We start from the raw sequence: 19929 nt of genomic DNA, 5'->3' as shown, positions 1-19929 counted from the left end.
CTTTCCTTTGGAAAATTAATATCTAACATGGAACATAGAAATGAGTATAAATCCAAATTTTGCAAGATAGTAATCTCCCTAATGTATACAAGCCAAGTGCTCAAAGAGGATAATTAATTAGCTCTCATGAATTCAGGGAGAGCTTGACCAAGCGTAACTAGGCCTAAAAGAACATAACTTGCTAAGAATCCTACCCGGTAAGCAGTAGCTTCAATCCAAGCTCTGTCCTACTGGAGGCCAGGAGTCCCAGGACCTCAACCCCAGTTGACCTGGTTCAATTGCTCAGCTGTAGTAGAAAGTTCAGCTGAGGGTCAGAAGGAAAGTGAAAAATGGGTAGAAACAGAGAGTAAAACTGGAGCAAGCACAAGCAGTGTGAAATAGAAAACAAAAGTAACTTACGTAAGCTTTAACGAAGACAAAATTTATTTAAGAAGAAAAAGCTTAGAGCATTTCCAAAGAGAGTTATCAAAATCCATGGGATACCAGTCCTGAGAGGAAAACTCATAGTCTTAAACACCCACATCCAAAAGAAAGAAAGATCACAAATCAGTAATCTAATGAGTAGTCTCAAGGAACTGGAAAAGAAAGAGCTAACCAATCCCAAACCCAATAGAAGAAAAGAACTAACCAAGATCAGAGCAGAACTAAATGAAATGAGTAGCTAATTATACAGAAGATTAATGAAACAAAAAGTTGATTCATTGAAAAGACAACAAAAAATTGACAAGTCTCTTGGTAAATTAACCAGAAATATAAAAGAAAAGACTTGAATGAGCTCAATCAGAAATTTAAAAGGAGAAATTGCAACTGATATCATGGAAGTACAAAACATCATCTCTGAATACTATCAAAATCTCTATGCTCATGAACTTAAAAACATGGAGGAAGTGGACAAATTTTTGAGAGAGCATTTGCTTCCAAATCCAAATTTCTGTGTCTCTTTGTCCCTCCTCCTTTAATTACAGCAGTCCAACAAATTATTAAACTATGCATTTTACAAAGTTAATGATATGAATATATACAGTGTAGGGCAAAATTAAAGTGATTTGTTTGTTATTTTTAGATGAAGAACATCTCTGCCTATGTGTATGAGACAGAGAGACAGAAAAAGGAAAGAGACAACATAGATTGATACAAAAAAAATTACAAGAGAAGAATGTAAAAGTTCTAAATCTAATTGCTCATAGAAAATACAAAAGCACCTACTGTGAAGTCTAATGTTAGTTATAGAGTATTGCTATTGTGTTCAGAAGTACTTTTTTCTTCTATTTTTCACTGCAGAATAGTATGATGGTACATATGTTTTGGTTACATCAGTTGTTGTACAGTATGAGTCAAAGTTACAAGTGTGCTCCTCACCCTGATAGTGTGATTGTACACACCAGGTGTGAGTTTACCCATTCCACCCTGACTCCTCCCACCTGTTTGCTTTCTGTTGAATTTTACATTTTCTTTTATTTTAGCATCCTCAGGTTACCTACAAGTTCATCACTTCTCTAGCTTGTATATTTCACGTTGATTTCCACATCTGTTTCTAAATATAGCTTAGGGCACAGCTCCCTTGTAATCTGGGAAATTCCACATCTAAATTTAGCTCCATTCTCTCTGTCCAGAGTTCCTAAGTACACCATGGCTTTTAATTCTGCTTTCCAAGCTTTGATTATCTTTCCAATAGATTATGTACAGAATTCCATCCAGTTAATTCCTAGGCTCTCTTCTCCTATTTTGTTGTTGAATATCTGGTGGATAAATATTTCCCTTACTTGGGTCTCATGCACTTATTCTTAAGAAAATGTTTGAAATTTTGGAATCTATTGGGTGCTGGGTTTTTTTACCCTCAGAATTGATGTTTTGGTTTTAATTTATTTTGTTTTTGGTGCTGCTGATTTTTAAAATATGTATCTTTGTACACTGTGAGACTACTTGATAGAATCAATTGATTTTTTGGATACTTTACCCAAGCAAAAGTTTTTTTCTTTTCTAGAAAAGAGTGCGAAATATTATATTTTGAGGTATTAAAATAACCCTTATGAAGATCCTTAGGCAGTGTTATATATACTCCAATCTTTATTTTTACATTTTTAGCACTTTTCAGTACTTAGGACACCTAGCAGTTTAACAAACCCTGACATTTTTATTCACCTTTAATTTTTGGTGCAGGAAACTTTAAATATGTGATTTTAAGCATTAATTTAATACGGAAATCTAAATTTTAATCTTAGAAAATTTCAGGTAGCAATGCATTAAATACATTTCATAGGGAATGATAATAAAAACAAGGATAAGGTAGTTCAGTATAATACATATCTGTAATAATATCTATATCTTATCGATCTACCACTTCTTAGTATGTTTGAGACTACTATTAACTAAATAATTTTATTCAATTCAATTGGATAAATTAAATCAAAATTGTCATAGTAAAATGCAAGTTATTTCTAATCAGTCCTAGAGAATATTATAATAATAATCACAGCTATTCCTCTGCATGTGTTTTTGATTTTAATATGTCACCCTTTATAACATTCCTTAAAACATCAAGAACAAATATTTATAATTAGTGGCAAATAATATTAACAACTAACATATATTTTGCACTTGCCCTGTGTTATGTAGTATTTTAAGCAACTGCATAGAATAACTCAGTATTCATTATACCATCCAAAGTCCAAGTTTTAAAATATATTAGTTTTACACTCAGAACAATAAAACTAAAATGGAGAGAAATTAATAACTTGTTCAAAGCACAAAGCTAATTTGTGGTGTCACTGAAGTATGAACCTTAAACTTTTCTACAGATCTTATTCTCTTAACTCATATGTTTTATCATCCTTACTTGGTTTTAGTGTTTATGTAATATAAGGTTTAAATAATAATGTTTATGTAAGGAATAAAAATTAACATTTGTAAACTATTTTAATGTCTCAAAGATCTTATTTCCTTTCTATATCTTACCCATCTGTGCAAGTCTAGACTGGTTGTCCATGCTATCTAAATTAAATATGGATAATGGGAAGAAAGACTTGGATAAAGAGACCTAAAGTCTCTGTGCAAAAGTGAATGAGTTGTATGTTATATTTATGGTTTAGTATGTTAGAGTACCATCCTCAGTGAAATGTTCCCATGAGCTGCATTACCCTGCAGATACTGTAAACATCTTCTGAGAGCAGAAAAGCTTCTTAATTGCAATTTTCATGTCCTTATTTCTTAAGCTATAGATGATAGGGTTAAAAAAGGGAGCAAGAACTGAGAACATTAGTGCAATAGCTGTGTCTAAAACTGGAGGGAAAGTGGCAGAGAAACGCAGGTACATGAGAGACACACTGCCGTAGAACATCAGAAAGACACAGAGATGGGCTGCACAGGTAGAAAAGGTCTTCCAGCGACCTTCAACGGAGCGGATCCTCATGATCACAGTGATGATTCTGATGTAAGAGAGGGCAATAATAAGGACAGAGAAGATGATAGCCACTGCGTGGATCACGTCCTCAATCAGAATCACAGAGGTGTCTGTACAGGCCAAGTGAAGCACAGGTCCAAAGTCACAGAATATCTGATGGATTTGGTTGGGTCCACAGAAGGGCAGTGTGGAAATCCATGCAATCTCTGGAAGTAACACAAGAAAGCCAAAGACACAGGAGCCTGCAGACAGCTGAGCACAGAGCCGGGGGGTCATGATGGTTGGGTAGCGGAGAGGGTTACAGATGGCAACATACCTGTTGATAGCCATGGTGGTCAGCAAAATTCCCTCCGAATTCCCCAGGGAATGGAAGAAGTACATCTGCAAGAGGCAGCCGATCATGGAGATGGTCCTCTGCTTACTGATGAGGTTAGAGAGCATTTTGGGGATGGTGGCAGTGGTGTACCAGATCTCCAGAAATGAAAAAATGCTGATGAAGTTATACATGGGATTGTGGAGACGGCTGTCCATCCTGACTGCAAAAAACACAGTGAAATTCCCAATAACGATGAATATGTAGATTATGAACAGAGGGATGAAGAAGAGGAAGCTGCCATCTTCAAAGTGGGGGAATCCAGAGAAGAGAAACTCTGTCACTGTAGTAGTTTGATTGCCTCTCACCATGGCCTCAGCAACCTTAGCTGTTATGGATGGAAAGACACAGGTCACTTCCTAGATGAACACGTCAGCTGTATTAGCTCACATGAGAGTCAAATGCAAAATATGCTTTGGGTAAATAATGTATTTCTCTTCGTTCATAGATTATTGAAATAGTCATTTAGGATTTACTATAAGCCAAACACAGCTGTGGCATTGTTGAATTCAGCAGTGAAGGAAGTATCTTTGTATTTATAAAGCTTATATTCTAAAAATAAGGATACACATAATAAGAAAATAAGGTATAAAGAATGTCATGTCTATAATTACATAAACTAAAATAAGCTTCTAAGGATACTAATAACAATTGCCCTTTGTAATAACTGGCAAAATCATTTTGAGTTACATATCAGATAAATCCTTTAACATTTTTTGGTATAAATTAGACAAAATTTTTAACTCTCTTCTCTTTATAATTAGTATAAAGATATATTCAGCATTTTTGTAAATATTCCCAGTTTTTGGTATTCTGCTTCTTTATCACAGCACAGAGTAACATCAAATGTGGATAAAGAAGAGAGTCAAGTTTTTAGGCACAAACATCACGGGGAAGCCTTGGTAGGAAGCCCTATTACCAGCAGTAGAAAAAAATAAGTTAGCAAAAATTGGCCAGAAGAAAGAGAAGGGGTCAGGGAGATATTTAGCAGAGGAATACTTTGTGTCTTTTTAATCAGACTCCTAGAGATTCAGTCCATGAGAGATATTGAAAAGAAGCAGGGACTCTTGATGAATATCTAAGTCTACCTATTCAGATACTTTCTGTCCTGACAAAGACCATCACCATGACAAGGGAAAAGCCAAAATGTAGGATTTTAACACAATTTGAGGTTATTGCACCATGTCCTTTGAAAGTTCCACGAAGTATGAAAATGCTATTAATATATCTAAAAGTAGGGCGGATAAACTCATCAATGTCACTCAGGCATTACTCTCCAGGTAATTCAGAAAGCCAGCCTTACAGACAGATTGAAATTTTGTCAAGAACTAATATTTAGAACACAAAGGAAGTTTGAACAATAATATCTCTTTTTAGGCAATATAAACCATTTAGAAATGAACTAATTCTCTTTACCTGGAGCCTTTGGCAGAGGCTCTTGGGGTGTCTCTTGGGGACCTAATACTGGGGGGAACAACAGACAACCTTGCTGTCGTGCTCTAACTCAGCCCAGTACTTTTCTGCTACCAGTTCTCTTCCTTTCTTCCCCCAGGACTCAGAAAAATGCTTCAGTCCTTTAGCACTGGGGCTCCCTCAACCATGAGAAAACTCCCAAGCCTTCGCTGATCTACTGACCTTCTACTGGTGCACTAGTCCTCTGGGGAAAATGGAACAGAGGGGAGTGGCATTTTCTCTGGTTTTAACCTTCTGCTCATAGTATCCCAATAAGCTCTTAACTTTAATTCTGGCTTCTTTGTGTTTTAATTGGCTGCTCTGATACTTGGGGCTTGATGAACACTTGACCTACACACATGAAGAGATTAAGAAAAGGGATAAAGAAGAGTTATATACCGACCTCATTTGTAAATCTGTATAGAGATGAAGGCTACAATTGGAGAGAATTGAGAGTTTCTTTGACCTCTAAAACAGTCATAGTTATTATCTTACTGTGTTTCTAGCATCCATATCTATTTCCCAATAGTGACGGTCTCATCCTTTCTATAAAATTGTGGTGTCTATGTTTTGGCAAAATTGATATTTTACTCTGAAGAGATTAATATTCCAGTTAGATGTTTATATGATGGAGACTAGAAGGAGTGAAATGAGCTGACCCGATCCGACTGGGAGAAGGGAAGGCAAGCACAAAAAGTTGGTCTGGGGTAGAGACTGTGTTCTGTTAGTCAATACTCCAGGGTAAGATTTCAATAATAGGTTCCTCTGATCTTAATTGGTTTATATCAATTTGCTTGGAACCAGAGAGTTCTAGTGAAATGCATATTTCTGGATCATAGTTAACTTAGAAAAGGCCAAGGCCATAAAAGTAGAAGAACAATACCATTACTGCTGAAAATGTCTTTATTATTCAATCCCTCAAGCTCCAGAATAAATACAACATTGTCACTGATTTCTAATCCTGTAATTATTCTTTCCCCAAGAATAATTCCACTCAGCAACTCATGCAATCTCAAATATGACCCCAAATACTGTTATTTAAGTCAACAGAAGGAGCACCAGCTGAGTCTTTTTCCCTTTCCCAGAGAAGGGAAAAGGACTTTCTCTCTTCGCATGACATGCCCATGTGTAGGACCCATGCACATCTGCTTACCTCTTCATAATGAGCTTCCTTCCCTGTCCTGGGTTTATGTACTTCAAGTCCCTTCAGTTCAGCAGGAAAGACTGTTATACTTGTTTGCAAAGATTTCCCAGGGAGATTTCTCTACTAGGTTATTTCCCATGATAACTAGGGGAAAGCACCAATTCTCTTTCCCCATGGATTTATTAATAGAAACTTCCTCCTCTGATATTTCCTCATTACTTCTCCACTGTGTCAGGAACTTCAAGAGTCTTAGTAAAATGTGAGCCTCCTTGACAGATTTGCTGAGGATCAACAGGCTATGTGAATATATGTTCTTATCAAGAGTTGCTTTCAACAGAATTAAGAATTATTTTTTATTTCCATACCTTCCGAAAGGATTAAATTTTTCAAAGCTTGTTTGGTTTTATCAAGGAGGAAATAATTCATTGCAGTAACATTGTTGACTTTGCAAAAGACTGTGCTGCCCAGCTCTGTTTACTCTGCTCAGGAGGTCCTCCACCACTCTTCCAAATCCAGACCCCTCTCCACTTTTTCAGCCCATATGTACATGATTAGTTCCAGTGGTGTGGATTTGAGCATAATGTGAGGATGCCAATAATCTCTATATAGCAAAGAAAATAGTACAATCTTAACTCTTCCTGTATCCATGCTCCCTGAGAGTCAAATGACAGCCCTTTCCATCAAGACATGGAGTCTTTCTCTCTTCTTAGTTGTGATTTGATTTGACAAACACAATGGAACAGAAGAGATTTTGTGGCAGTTCTGACCCTAGCTTTCAAAAGTCCTTACTCACCTACACTCTTATCTCAACTCCCTAGCCAGCCATTGCAGGAGCAAACTCAGACCACCAGCCTTCTGGAAGGTAAAACACCCCACGAACAAGAGGACAATTTGTCCTAACTTGGCAAGCTAGTACAGTTTCTACATGTTGTCCTAGCTTGGTAAGCTCTAGCCAATCAGTGCTGATCCTGGAGACATGAATAGGCCAGGGTCAGATAAACCACACATTCAGTTCCAGCCCAAACTTCCAATCCATGAAATTATAAAACTAACACTTAGATTGTGTTAAGCCATTAATTTGGGGGGTAGTTTTTCCTTAGCAAAAGATACCTGATAAGGTCTCTTAAATTACCCTTTCGCCTCCACTTATTTTCCAGTCCAATCTACTATCCAGACCTTGTTAGGAATCTAACTCTCTTCAACGTCTTCACTTGCAGGTTGGATTAAATTCCCTTATCTTGCAGCATGGCCTGTAACATTCTGAGTATTTTGCCTCTCACCTTCATCTCTTGACGCTTACACACTGTGTCCCGTCAGGACCTACCCTGCTTTCAGGTTCCTGCACTGCATCCAGATCTTTCTAACTTCATAGTATTTACACAAATGTTTTCCTTTGCGTATTTTTTCTGCTTGGTTCACTCTCAGCTACTTCATCAAAGATATCTTCTATCTTTTATATCTAATTGGATAGTCACGCTTACTAACTTTTTGATTCAGATTGCTAAATTGCTGGTGAAAATATGTCATTTTGGTGTCTATTAGCGATATCAAAGCATGTATATCTTTTTCATCACAGATAAATTATTATACTTTTAAAATAAATCTTTGCTTTTAATACAAAGTCGTGGTTTATTGTAAATACATTAGAGACCATAGATAAATACAGAGATAAAAATAGAAACTACTTATATCCAAAGTTAAACTGAGTTAAAGACCTACTTTCATTGTGTTTACAATTAAGTCACAACCAGTGAAATCAGTTTCAAAAATACTTTTAATAACATAGAGTAAGTATAATAGAGATTTGTAAAAATGCTTCTCTGTTAGAAATATCAATAAGAATGTATAAATATACACATTGGGAGTAAAATCCTAGGAAACAGCTATTTTTACTTGGAATTTCTGTAATTTTTCTTTGATCCTCTTCTGTTAAACTAATCCAGCCAGGCTTTTGCCTACACTGCTCCAGGAAACTTCTCTTATTAAGTTTGATAGTGACCTCTAGGTGTCTAAACCCAGTGGTCACTTTCTAGTTCCTATCTTATTTGACTATTAGCAGAATTTGACAAAGTTAACAATTCTCTCCTCCTTGATGTATTTTATTTGACTTATATTCAGGACCCTTGGTTTTCCTTCTATCTAATTGTTCTCTCTCTCTCTGGGTTGTATTTTCTGACCCCTCCTGTAGTCCCCCAAATCTGGTATTGTCTCTGTGCCCCATAGCTAGCCCTTTGGTTTTCCTGCCCAGTTTCATGGTTTAAGTGCTTGATAGATGCTGCTGATTCGCACATGCACCTCCATCCTGCTTCCCTCCTCAGTATGTGACTCATGTAACAGCCTGCTCAATGCTGTTATTAGGTCTGTAATAGTCCACTTGAACTTAAAATATGCATAATTAAACTTCTGACATTCCTCTTTACAACATCTTCTTACTACTGTCTTCTCTGTCTCAGTCGATGACAACTCCATTGTTCCAGCTGGTCATCCTCACTCCATAAATTTGCCATCAGAAATGGAATTCTTCTCTGTGTGGGAAGACTCAGTATCATAAAACAGTTATTTGTTCTAATGTAATAAATATTTTTTCATTTAAAGGCAAGCTTAATAAAGTTTGTTCACTTGTGACAGGATAAGTAACAAGAAAAATCATTTAAAAATCATGTCACTAAGTGAGAATTTCTTTAAAAATGCAAAATGAAAACTGAGAGAAACTACAGATTGAAATTTACAATATAGCTACTGGTACCCAATCAGCATAGCACAAGGAGATTCTGAACAGGTAAGTAAGTTAGAAGATTTAATGGACAGTCTAGAGCAGGGGTCCTCAAACTACGGCCCGCGGGCTACATGAGGTGGTGTGATTGTATTTGTTCCCGTTTTGTTTTTTTACTTCAAAATAAGATATGTGCAGTGTGCATAGGAATGTGTTCATAGTTTGTTTTTTTTTTAAACTATAGTCCGGCCTTCCAACGGTCTGAGGGGCAGTGAATTGGCCCCCTGTTTAAAAAGTTTGAGGACGCCTGGTCTAGAGTAAAAGCGGTAAAAATGAAAGCTATATCATAGGATAAAGGTGGCATGTTATCACTGGGTGAGTAGATTGATTTAATAAGAATGTGGCATAAGTAGGTCTCCATTAAAAAGGAAAAAAATGTTAAAACTTTGCCTCTCACCATATCCAATGCTACTTTAAAAAAAATTTAAAAGAAAAATGAAATAAAAACAAAATAATATGGAAATAAAAATTTTTCAGAAAAAATTGATAATATATAAATTATGTAAAAAATAGTATACATGATAAATATATGCCTCATTGAATTTTTACGCTATGAATATACTTGTGTAAACTTTGCACAAATCAAGTGTTCTATTTCATCATTTATGTTCGGTTTGCTAGCCTGTTTCTCAAACCTTTATTGTTACTGGGAATTTCCTTATTGGTCCTTTTAATTCTACTAATTTTTGTCTCCAAACATTAAATCAATGTTATTTAAAACATGCAAATATAGAATTATTGAATCTTGGTGAATTGACAGCTGTATCATTAGTGTAGCTTCCTTTTCATTTTCAACAATACTTGCTTTAAATTGACTTTATTTGAATATTAGTATAGTTATATCAATTTGTTGAATATTTGCATGATCTAAAATTTATCTTTCACATCCCATATTTCCGTATTCACATATTTAAAGCAGTGGTTCTCAACCTGTGGGTCACGACCCCTTTGTAATAATGAAAATATATCCTGCATATCAGATATTTACGTTACGATTTACAATAGTTGCCAAATCACAGCTATGAAGTAGCAACGAAAATAATTTTATGGTTGGGGGTCACCACAACACGAGGAACTGTATTAAAGGGTTGTGGCATTAGGAGGCATTACCAATTTAAAATATGCCTCTTAGAGCAGCACTAAATTTTTTTACTGAGTGAGAAAATGTTTGTCTTTTAATTGGAGTATTAGTTTAATTACTTTGAATGTAATGAATAGAAAATATATTCTTATCTTCTATATGTATTTTTGTCTTTTTATGTCTTTTGAAGGCATTACTTGTCTTCTTATATTTCCCACCTATTAGATGGTTATATATTTTTTTACTAAAACTTTAGTAATCTTAGATATTAAAAATATACTCATAGATTTATAAAAACTAACATAAATTAGTATTTTTGAGCAAATTCAAGATAATTCAAACACATTAGACTACTTCAAGTTTTTCTTCCTCACGTATTTTGTATTATGATTGTAAATCTTTGCTTATTTTAATTCTCACAGTATATTTCATCATTGTTTTACTTAAAATTTATGAATATAATCCACATAGAGTCAGAATGACTTTTTAGTCACTGGCAGATGGATATACATATGATGATTTCGTAAGATAATGCATAGGTCATAATACCTGATAATGATAATATATGACCTCGTTATTGGTTATTCTCTATTTCTTATTATTATTTTAGAGTATATTTCTACATATAAAAAAAAGTTAGCTGTAAAACAACCCAGGAAGGTCAAGAGGTACTCAAGAAGAAAGCATTGCTATTACAGTAGATGGCAGGGCCAAACCTGTGATCGCCCCTGAAGACCTTCCCGTGGGACAAGATGTGAAGATGGAAAAAGTGATTTTGATGAACCTGACAATGTTTAGGGCTAAGCTAGTGTGTGTTTGCATATTAGTTTTTAACAAAAATGTTTAAGATGTAGGAAAAAATTTCGAAGAACTTATAGGATAAAGATATTAAGAAAGGGCACCTTTTTCGTATAGCTGTACAACGTGACTTTGTCTGAAGTTAAATGTTATTACAAAGGAGTCAGCAATAAAAAATGAATAAATTTATAAGGTAAAAAATGTTACAATATGCCAAAATTTATTACTAAAGATTGAAAATTATATTTTTAAAACAAATTTAATATAACCTGCTTCTATGTACCCTCAATGAATCCCCAATAATAAAAAAAATGTATTTAAAATATAGAAAAAAAGGTGGCACCTGTGGCTCAGTGAGTAGGGCTCTGGCCCCATATACCAAGGGTGGCGGGTTTGAAACCAGCCCTGGCCAAAGTGCAACAAAAAAATAGCTGGACATTGTGGTGGGCGCCTGTAGTCCCAGCTACTCAGGAGGCTGAGGCAATAGAATCACTTAAGCCCAAGAGCTGGAGGTTGCTGTGAGCTGTGATGCCATGGCACTGTACCGAGGGTGACAAAATGGGACTCTGCCTCTTAAAAAAAAAAAAGAAAGAAAAGAAAAAAAAGAAATATGTGTATATTTAAAAAACAAATTTAGTGTAGCTTAAGAGTTCAGCCTTTATAAATTCTACAGTGGTGTACAGTAATGTCCCTGAGCCTTTAAATTCACCCACCCAGAGCAACTTCTAGTCTTGAAAGTCCCAGTTCCATTTATGTAAGTGCTCTATTCAGGGTTACCATTTTATATTTTTACTGTACATTTTCTATGTTTAGATATATAAATGCTTGCCACTGGATTTACCACTGCCTACAGTGTTAGGTACAGTAACATTCTTTACAGATTTGTAGTTTAGGAGTAATAGGCTATGGCATCTAGGTTTGTGTAAGCACACTCTCTGATGTTTTCACACTGATGAAATTGCTCACCTACTCATATATATTCTTAGAACCTATCCCCGTCATTTTATCTTTTCTCTTGATCTTTATTTTCTTCTACATTGCTATTTTCAGCTTTGAAATCATTTCACTTCTGCTTAAAAAAAAATCTCTTATGTAGTTCTGATGTTTTTTTAAAAAGTCCCCGTATTTTTGCAAACCTAAAAATGTTTTTATCTAATCTTCATCTTTGAAGAATATTTTTACTGTGTAGAAGAATCTTAACAGTTGTTGTTGCTTCCAGTCTATTTAAAACACAGCTCTCAAAATGCTTTGTTGAAAATAATATATCCTGAGCATCTTTACCCCAATGCATTTATGATTTTCTCTTTACCTTTGATTTTTTTTAATAAGTGTTAACGTATGATATGCTTTTTGTGTCTTATTTTTGTTTTTTGGGACTTCGTAAATTTTTTCTTGATGTCACTTTTGGAAAATATTTTGTCTGTTGATTCAAATCTTGCTTTGGTTCTGCTGTCTCCCCTCTTTCCGTCACTTTTTCTTGAAAACCTTATATGTCTTTCACATTTCCTTTTTTTAAATATATATGTGTTTTTAATTATTTTTTTTAATATCTCCATGCTTTATTCTAAAATTTTTTTTGGAGCAAAACAATTTTCTAGTTCTTTCTTTGCCCGTGGCTAATTTGCTGTTAAAAACATCTATTCAATTTTTAGCCTTAATTATTATATTATTATTTGTATTCATTTCATTTAAATTTTTAAATGGCAATTTTCTGCCTAAATTACTGATTTTGTCTTTTAAAAAATATAATAATACCAAATTAAAGTTAATATCTGATAACACCAATATGTCAATCTCTCGTAAGTCTCTATTACCTGTTTTTCCTCTTGGGATTTCATTATATGGTTTTGTATCCACATTCTATGGTAATTTTTTAATTAAATAAATTATTTATGCTGAATTTTAGAGAAAATTAGATGTGGATATTCTCCTCAAAGAGGATTAATTTTTGTGTTGGGCAAGAAGTCATACAAAGCTGCTTTAACTACCATAGATTTAGCTGATTGTAATGCAACCATCAATATTTGCAAAGGCTCCTCCATTTCTATGTAATCTTACTGCAAGAAAAGAGCCTTTCTAGAGTTTCTAGGGAAATCCAGATGTGCCTGTCTTTCCAGGTTTGTGCCTTCCCCACCCCCCAAAATGTACTAGCAACCCTTTAATTTTAATAGTTTCCTTGTTAGATTAGAGCTCAAATTCTTATGGCAAAAAAAATGGATATAGTTGCCTTGGCGCCTGTAGCTCAGTGAGTAGGGCACCAGCCACATGCATTTGGGCTGGTGGGTTTGAGCCAGCCTAGGCCTGCTAAACAACAACAGCTGCAACCAAAAATAGCCTGGTGCTGTGGCGGGGGCCTGTAGTCCCAGCTACTTGGGAGGCTGAGGCAAGAGAATCGCTTAAGCCCAAGAGTTTGAGCTGTGACTGTGAGTTGTGATTGTGAGCTGTGACTTCACTACACTCTACCAAGGGCGACACCATGAGACTCTGTCTCAGACAAACAAATAAACAAACAAAAATGGATATAGTAAAGGTTTATTATGAGAAACCACTACCTGCTTCCTCCCCCCCCCCCCCATTGGTTGCACAATCCTAAACCAGAACTATTGAATCCGGGCTGCCCCAGTTCTATTTAGCATATCATCTACCAGGTGGAGATTAGGGGACAAATACCTAGGCAAGTTACTTTGTAGCTACGAATATTCTACATAGTCATTAATTCCAACTCTGCAACCCCCATCAAGTTGCACTCTGGCTTAAGAAAAGCATTTAAATTTTGTCTATTGAAGTTACCCTTCCCTGTTTCTCAGGATGTATAGTTTTATTTTTCATTCATTTCTAGAGATATTAACATGAAATATGTTGAGAACTATATTAGGCTTCAAGTGTTTGTGTTCGCATACTGATACGACCACTGTCAGATAACTACCCTGTTTCTCCGAAAATAAGACAGTGTCTTATATTAATTTTTGCTCCCAAAGATGTGCCAGGTCTTATTTTCAGGGGATGTCTTATTTTTCCATGAAGAAGAATACAGTACACATTTATTGTTCACCGTGACCCATCCACTCTGATCCTCCTATTCTTCTACACGCATCTACAAAAGTCTCCTCCTCTCTCCCACCCCAACTCATTGTTCACTCCGACCTCTGCTCCGCCTCCACACAGCACTGACGGACGTGAGGACTCCGCATAACGTCACTGGTTGCTAGATGCCAGTTGGGGTGGCCCTAGCAACCAGTTTACGGTAAATTAATTTTCATTCTGAGACAGAGGGGGGGGTTGTGTGCTTATTTTCGGGGGGATACCTTATATTTCACCCAGAAGGAAATCTATAAGTAGGTCTTATTTTCGGAGGATGTTTTATTTTTGGGGAAACACGGTAAATAAGGAATTACTGCCATGATTATAAGTCTTGGGTTTAGAATCTGTAAAAAACTAATATGACCTTGGATTTGGTCATCTAACTGGACTTATTAAAGAAGAAAATTTAAACATGTGAAATAAAACTGCTATCTTCAAACCAATATTTTTTCTTATATTCAAAAATATAATTTAAATGATTATGAATAAATTAAGATAGACAATTAAATTAACACAATCATAGAAAGCATGAAAAGAGGAAAATGTCAGAGCAATTAGTCAAAATGCCTACATACAGTAACTAAGAAAATGCCATGAAGGCTACGTTGAACAGTTTGATGAGAATATTTCAGATTGTATATGAAACCCATACATTGTACCCCTTGATTGCACTAATGTACACAGCTATGACTTAACAATAAAAATAAATAAATTAAAATAAAAAAAGTTAATTGAATCCTATTATTTTTGAAACTACCATTCAGAGGATACATTGAAGATTCTTGACCGAAAATGAAGAAAGTGAAGAATTTTAGCCCTGGAAAGGCAAACAATAGCTAAAATTTAGATGTGTGGATCAAAATGTATTGCTGTAAATAGTGTTTGACACTGTAGCTTTTTCTTAAATGTGCCTGATGATATCAATAATCTAATCTTATTAAATATGTATACTTATTATTATAATAAGGAGGTAACCATAATAAAGTATTAATAATAAAACTATAGCAAATATTATTTTGGCTTTTTCTTAGATATTGACATCCAGATAAACACGTTCAGGTAATCCATGCTCCATAATTAAACAGAAAGCTTTTCCCAAATCTGTTTCCTAAATAGAATGATTCTTCAGCATACATGATTAGCTTCTGAGGTACAAATCCTGTAGTTCTAATCCTCTGAAATGGTAAACAATTTTTCTTTAATTGCAATGTTCAGAAGAAAAAATTATACTTGTTCAATCACATCATAGGTTCTCTGATGATATACACAGTAAGTTTCATATAGATGACACAAGAATATAAGTATGTTTTTCTAAATATGGGGGATAAACAGAATGATAGAATTTCCATGTGACAAAAACTAGGCATAGAGTAATAACACGTAGTAACAGTTTAGATTTCAAAACAATCGAAGAGAAACTGGCTTAGAATTAACCCTCAACAATTTTTGAGGACAGAAGAGTTTTTTAATTGCATTCTTCATATCCTTGTTTCTCAGACTATAAATGATGGGATTGAAGAAAGGGGCAAATACAGTGAACATCAGGGCAATGGCTGTGTCTAAAACTGGTGGATAAGTGACGTTGAAACGCAAGTACATGAGGGACACACTACCAAAGAACAGGAGGAAGACCATGAGATGACCTGCACAGGTAGAAAAGGCCTTTTTCCTTCCCTCAGCGGAGGGAATTCTCAGGATGACAATGACAATTCTTACATAGGACAGGGCGATGATTAAGAAGGTAGTGATGATGGTTACTGCGTGGATCACGTCCTCAATCAGAATCACAGAGGTGTCTGTACAGGCCAAGTGAAGCACAGGTCCAAAGTCACAGAATATCTGATGGATTTGGTTGGGTCCACAGAAGGGCAGTGTGGAAATCCATGCAATCTCTGGAAGTAACACAAGAAAGCCAAAGACACAGGAGCCTGCAGACAGCTGAGCACAGAGCCGGGGGGTCATGATGGTTGGGTAACGGAGAGGGTTACAGATGGCAACATACCTGTCGATAGCCATGGTGGTCAGCAAAATTCCCTCCGAATTCCCCAGGGAATGGAAGAAGTACATCTGCAAGAGGCAGCCGATCATGGAGATGGTCCTCTGCTTACTGATGAGGTTAGAGAGCATTTTGGGGATGGTGGCAGTGGTGTACCAGATCTCCAGAAATGAAAAAATGCTGATGAAGTTATACATGGGATTGTGGAGACGGCTGTCCATCCTGACTGCAAAAAACACAGTGAAATTCCCAATAACGATGAATATGTAGATTATGAACAGAGGGATGAAGAAGAGGAAGCTGCCATCTTCAAAGTGGGGGAATCCAGAGAAGAGAAACTCTGTCACTGTAGTAGTTTGATTGCCTCTCACCATGGTCTCAGCAACCTTAGCTGTTATGGATAGAAAGACACGGGTCACTTCCTAGATGAACAAGTTAGCTGTATTAGCTCACATGAGAGTCAAATACAAAATACGCTTTGGGTAAATAATGTATTTCTTTTTATTCATAGATTACTGAAATATTCATTTAGGGCTTACTGTGGGTCAAATACAACTATAGTTTTCTTGAATTCAATGGCAAAGGAAGTATCTGTACATTCAAGAAATTTATATTCTAAAGAAATGGAATATAAACAATAAGAAAATAAGATTAAAAGTCATATTTATAATTATATAAACAATAATAAGTATACAATAAGTCTATAATAATTGACAAAATTGTTTTGAGTCATACACTGAAGAAAACCTCCAACATTTTTAGTGTAAATTACAGAAAACTTTTCACTCTCTTCTTCTCTATGTAATTTTTATTAAAAATATACTCTGCATTTTCCTGAATATTCCTAGTTTCCAGCATTCTGCTCCTTTGTCACACCACATCAAATGAGGTCACAGAGGGTAACAATTCTCGGCACAAGCAGGTGAAACCTTGGTAGGAGACTCCGTTTTCAGCAGCAGAAAAAACTAAGCTAATCAATTGTAACCAACATAGAAAAAAGGGACCAAAGTGAAATTAAGTGGTGAAAGATTTTGGGTCATTTTAATCAGGATTGACAGTGTTAGTCCATGAGAGATGTTGACAAGAAGAAGAGATTCTCGATGAATATCTAAGTCTCCCTATTCAAATTCTTTTTGTCCTAACAAAGACTGTCACAATGCAAAGGGAAGAGCGAAAATGTAGGATTATAACACATTTAGAGATTTTGCTGCCACGTCCCTTGAAAGTTGCATTGAAATATGAAGATGCTATTTCTAAAAATAGTGCAAAGATTTACATTTCTCTGACATATAAGGACAATGAGTACAATGAAGGGATATATGGCATACCTCCTGGGTGAAGGACTCAAGTACAGCTCAGACTTTTCCTAACAAATGCAAACAATGTAACCTAATGGTAAATACCCTTATATTAATAACATTTAAAAAAAATTAAAAAAAGTAAAGTAGGAACTCATCAATTGGCCTGCAGTATCACTCTCCTGGTAAATCAGAAAGGCAACTTACTGGACAGATTGAAAAATTAATCAAAGAGAAATATTAAGCACACAAAGAGTGTTTGAAAAATAATATCTCTTTGGGTACACTATGCTCATAAAATACCAAAAACACTTGCTTATACGGCATGCCAGCATTTCCCCAGTAAATGTTTCTTCTGAGCTATTTAAAAAATTATTTGTAATTAAATTAATTTGACATCTACATTTCTTCTTTTATGAAATGTCTGTTCAAATCTTTGGCTAATTTCTAAAAAATCTGTTTACTTTCTCATGATCAAGTTTTGAGTTGTTATGTATTTTGGGTATGTTTGTTTTTGACAAGAATGTTGTTTTGTACGTATTTTCTTCCAGTATGTCTTTCCTATTTATTTTCTTAACATTTAATTTGTCTGGTAAAAATTTTCAATTTTAGGTGCAGTTATCAGTTGTTTCTCTTTTATAAATTATGCTCTTGCTATTGAGGCCAATACATTTGCTAACTGAAGTTCATAAAGATGTTCTTTGCTTCTTATAGATGTTTTATAGTTTTGTTTATTTTGTATTCATGTCTATGATCCACTGTGTGTTAATTTTTGTGTGTGGTGAAGGACTTTTAAGCATATTTGTGTGCATTTGTTACAATAGCATTTTTTAGAATTCTTTCCTTTCTCTATTGAATTACCCGGCCATTTATGTGGGATCTATTTCTACCCTCTCTATTAGATTTCATTGTTTTACTGTTTCTATCTGTTCTTTGGACAACGCTTCACTATCTTGATGTCTTTCGCTACATTGTGAGTCTTGGAATTGTTTAGTGTGATTCTTTCAATTTCATTCTTTTTCAAAACACTGCCTTATATTTTTCTGTTGCCTTTTAACATAAATTTCTGAAGCCTCCTATCAATAGCTCTGAAGTACAAACAAAAAAAATATACTGGTATTTTGGTTAAAGTTGCATTGAATGGCTAGTTTGTAGAGAACCAGCATCTTTAAAATTGAATCTTTCTATTCATTAATATAATATTTTTCCATTTAGTTGTCATTGCTAATTTCTGTCATCAGTGTTTTATAGTTTATAGCATATGGAGTCTGTGATATATTTTATTAGATTTATCAACTATTCATATTTTTGATGTTATTTGAATCATGCTGTTTTTAAATTTTATTTCAAAATTGTTCATTCTTATTCTATACAATATATAGAGTTCTTGATTTTTATATGTTATCCTTTTGTCCTCTAAACTTGTTTCTCTGCCTTCAGTTTTCTGCCTGCAATCCATTCTACACAAACAATCTTCTCTGGTTTTAGCTTTCTGCTCATATTATCACAACATGAAATTAATGACTTCACTATTAACTTTCATTCTGGCTTCTTTGTGTTTTAACTGGCTGCTCCCATACCTGGCAGCTCAATGCTCTCAATTCTAATGAGCATTCACCTACACACAAAGAGATTAAGAAAAAGGGTAAAGGACATTTACATACCATCTCCTTTTGTAAACCTGTAGAGATGAGCACTATCTTTGCAGAAGAGTGAGACTTTCTTTGACTTCTAAACCAGTTATAGTTATTGTCTTATTGTGCTTCTAGCATCTGTATCTATTTCCCAATAGTGACGATCTCATCCTGTCAATAAAATCGTGGTGTCTATGTTTTGAAAAATTGATATTTGACTCTGCAGAGATTAATATTCCAGTTAGATGTTCATATGATGGAGACTAGAAGGAGAGAAATGAGCTGACCCGATCTGACTGGGAGAAGGGAAGGCAAACACAAAAAGTTGGTCTGGGGTAGAGACTGTGTTCTGTTAATCAATACCCTGGGATAAGATTTTGAATAATAGGTTCCTCTGATATCTGACCTCTATTTATTAATAATCTTATTGGTTCGATCCTCTGGATCATAATTAATTTAGAAAAGGGCAAGACATGAAATCAGAAAAACAATACCATTAACAGTAGAAAAGTCTTAATCATTCAATCTGTTTTTCTCCAAAAAAAATACAATAGTATCACTGATTTCTAATCCTGTATTCCTTCTTCCCTCTGAGAATAATTCTATTAAGCCACTTAGGCAATCTCAAATATGACCCCAAATATTGTTATTTAAGTCAACAGAAGGAGGACTAGCTGAGTCCTCTTCCCTCTCCCTGCAAGGCTCTTTCTTTCTCTCCTCACATGGCACCCCTTACATCTAGGACCCCTGTGCCTTCTCCTCTTACCTCTTCACAGACAATGAACTTCCTTCCCTGTCCTGAGTTTATGTATTTCAAGTCCCTACAGTTCAGCAGGAAAGACTCTTATACTTGTTTGCAAAGGTTTCTCAGGGAGATTTCTCTACTAGGCTATTTCCCT

At 35.2% G+C, this 19929-nt stretch overlaps 2 protein-coding genes across 2 annotated transcripts; both read right to left on the bottom strand.

The window, feature by feature from the left end:
• Positions 1-3133: 3133 nt before the first annotated feature.
• On the bottom strand, positions 3134-4084 carry LOC128596477 (olfactory receptor 6K3-like). Its single transcript, XM_053606095.1, has one exon. The coding sequence runs from the start codon at positions 4082-4084 to the stop codon at positions 3134-3136; it is 951 nt and encodes a 316-aa protein (XP_053462070.1).
• Positions 4085-15500: 11416 nt separating this feature from the next.
• Positions 15501-16472, bottom strand: LOC128596476 (olfactory receptor 6K3-like). Its single transcript, XM_053606094.1, has one exon. It carries the CDS (start codon positions 16470-16472, stop codon positions 15501-15503), a length of 972 nt encoding a protein of 323 aa, XP_053462069.1.
• Between the last annotated feature and the right edge of the window lie 3457 nt (positions 16473-19929).

Source organism: Nycticebus coucang, chromosome 10 (genome assembly GCF_027406575.1).
Source record: "Nycticebus coucang isolate mNycCou1 chromosome 10, mNycCou1.pri, whole genome shotgun sequence".
In the NCBI taxonomy this organism is placed as follows: domain Eukaryota; kingdom Metazoa; phylum Chordata; class Mammalia; order Primates; family Lorisidae; genus Nycticebus; species Nycticebus coucang.
This window is presented reverse-complemented; position numbering and strand designations above follow the sequence as displayed.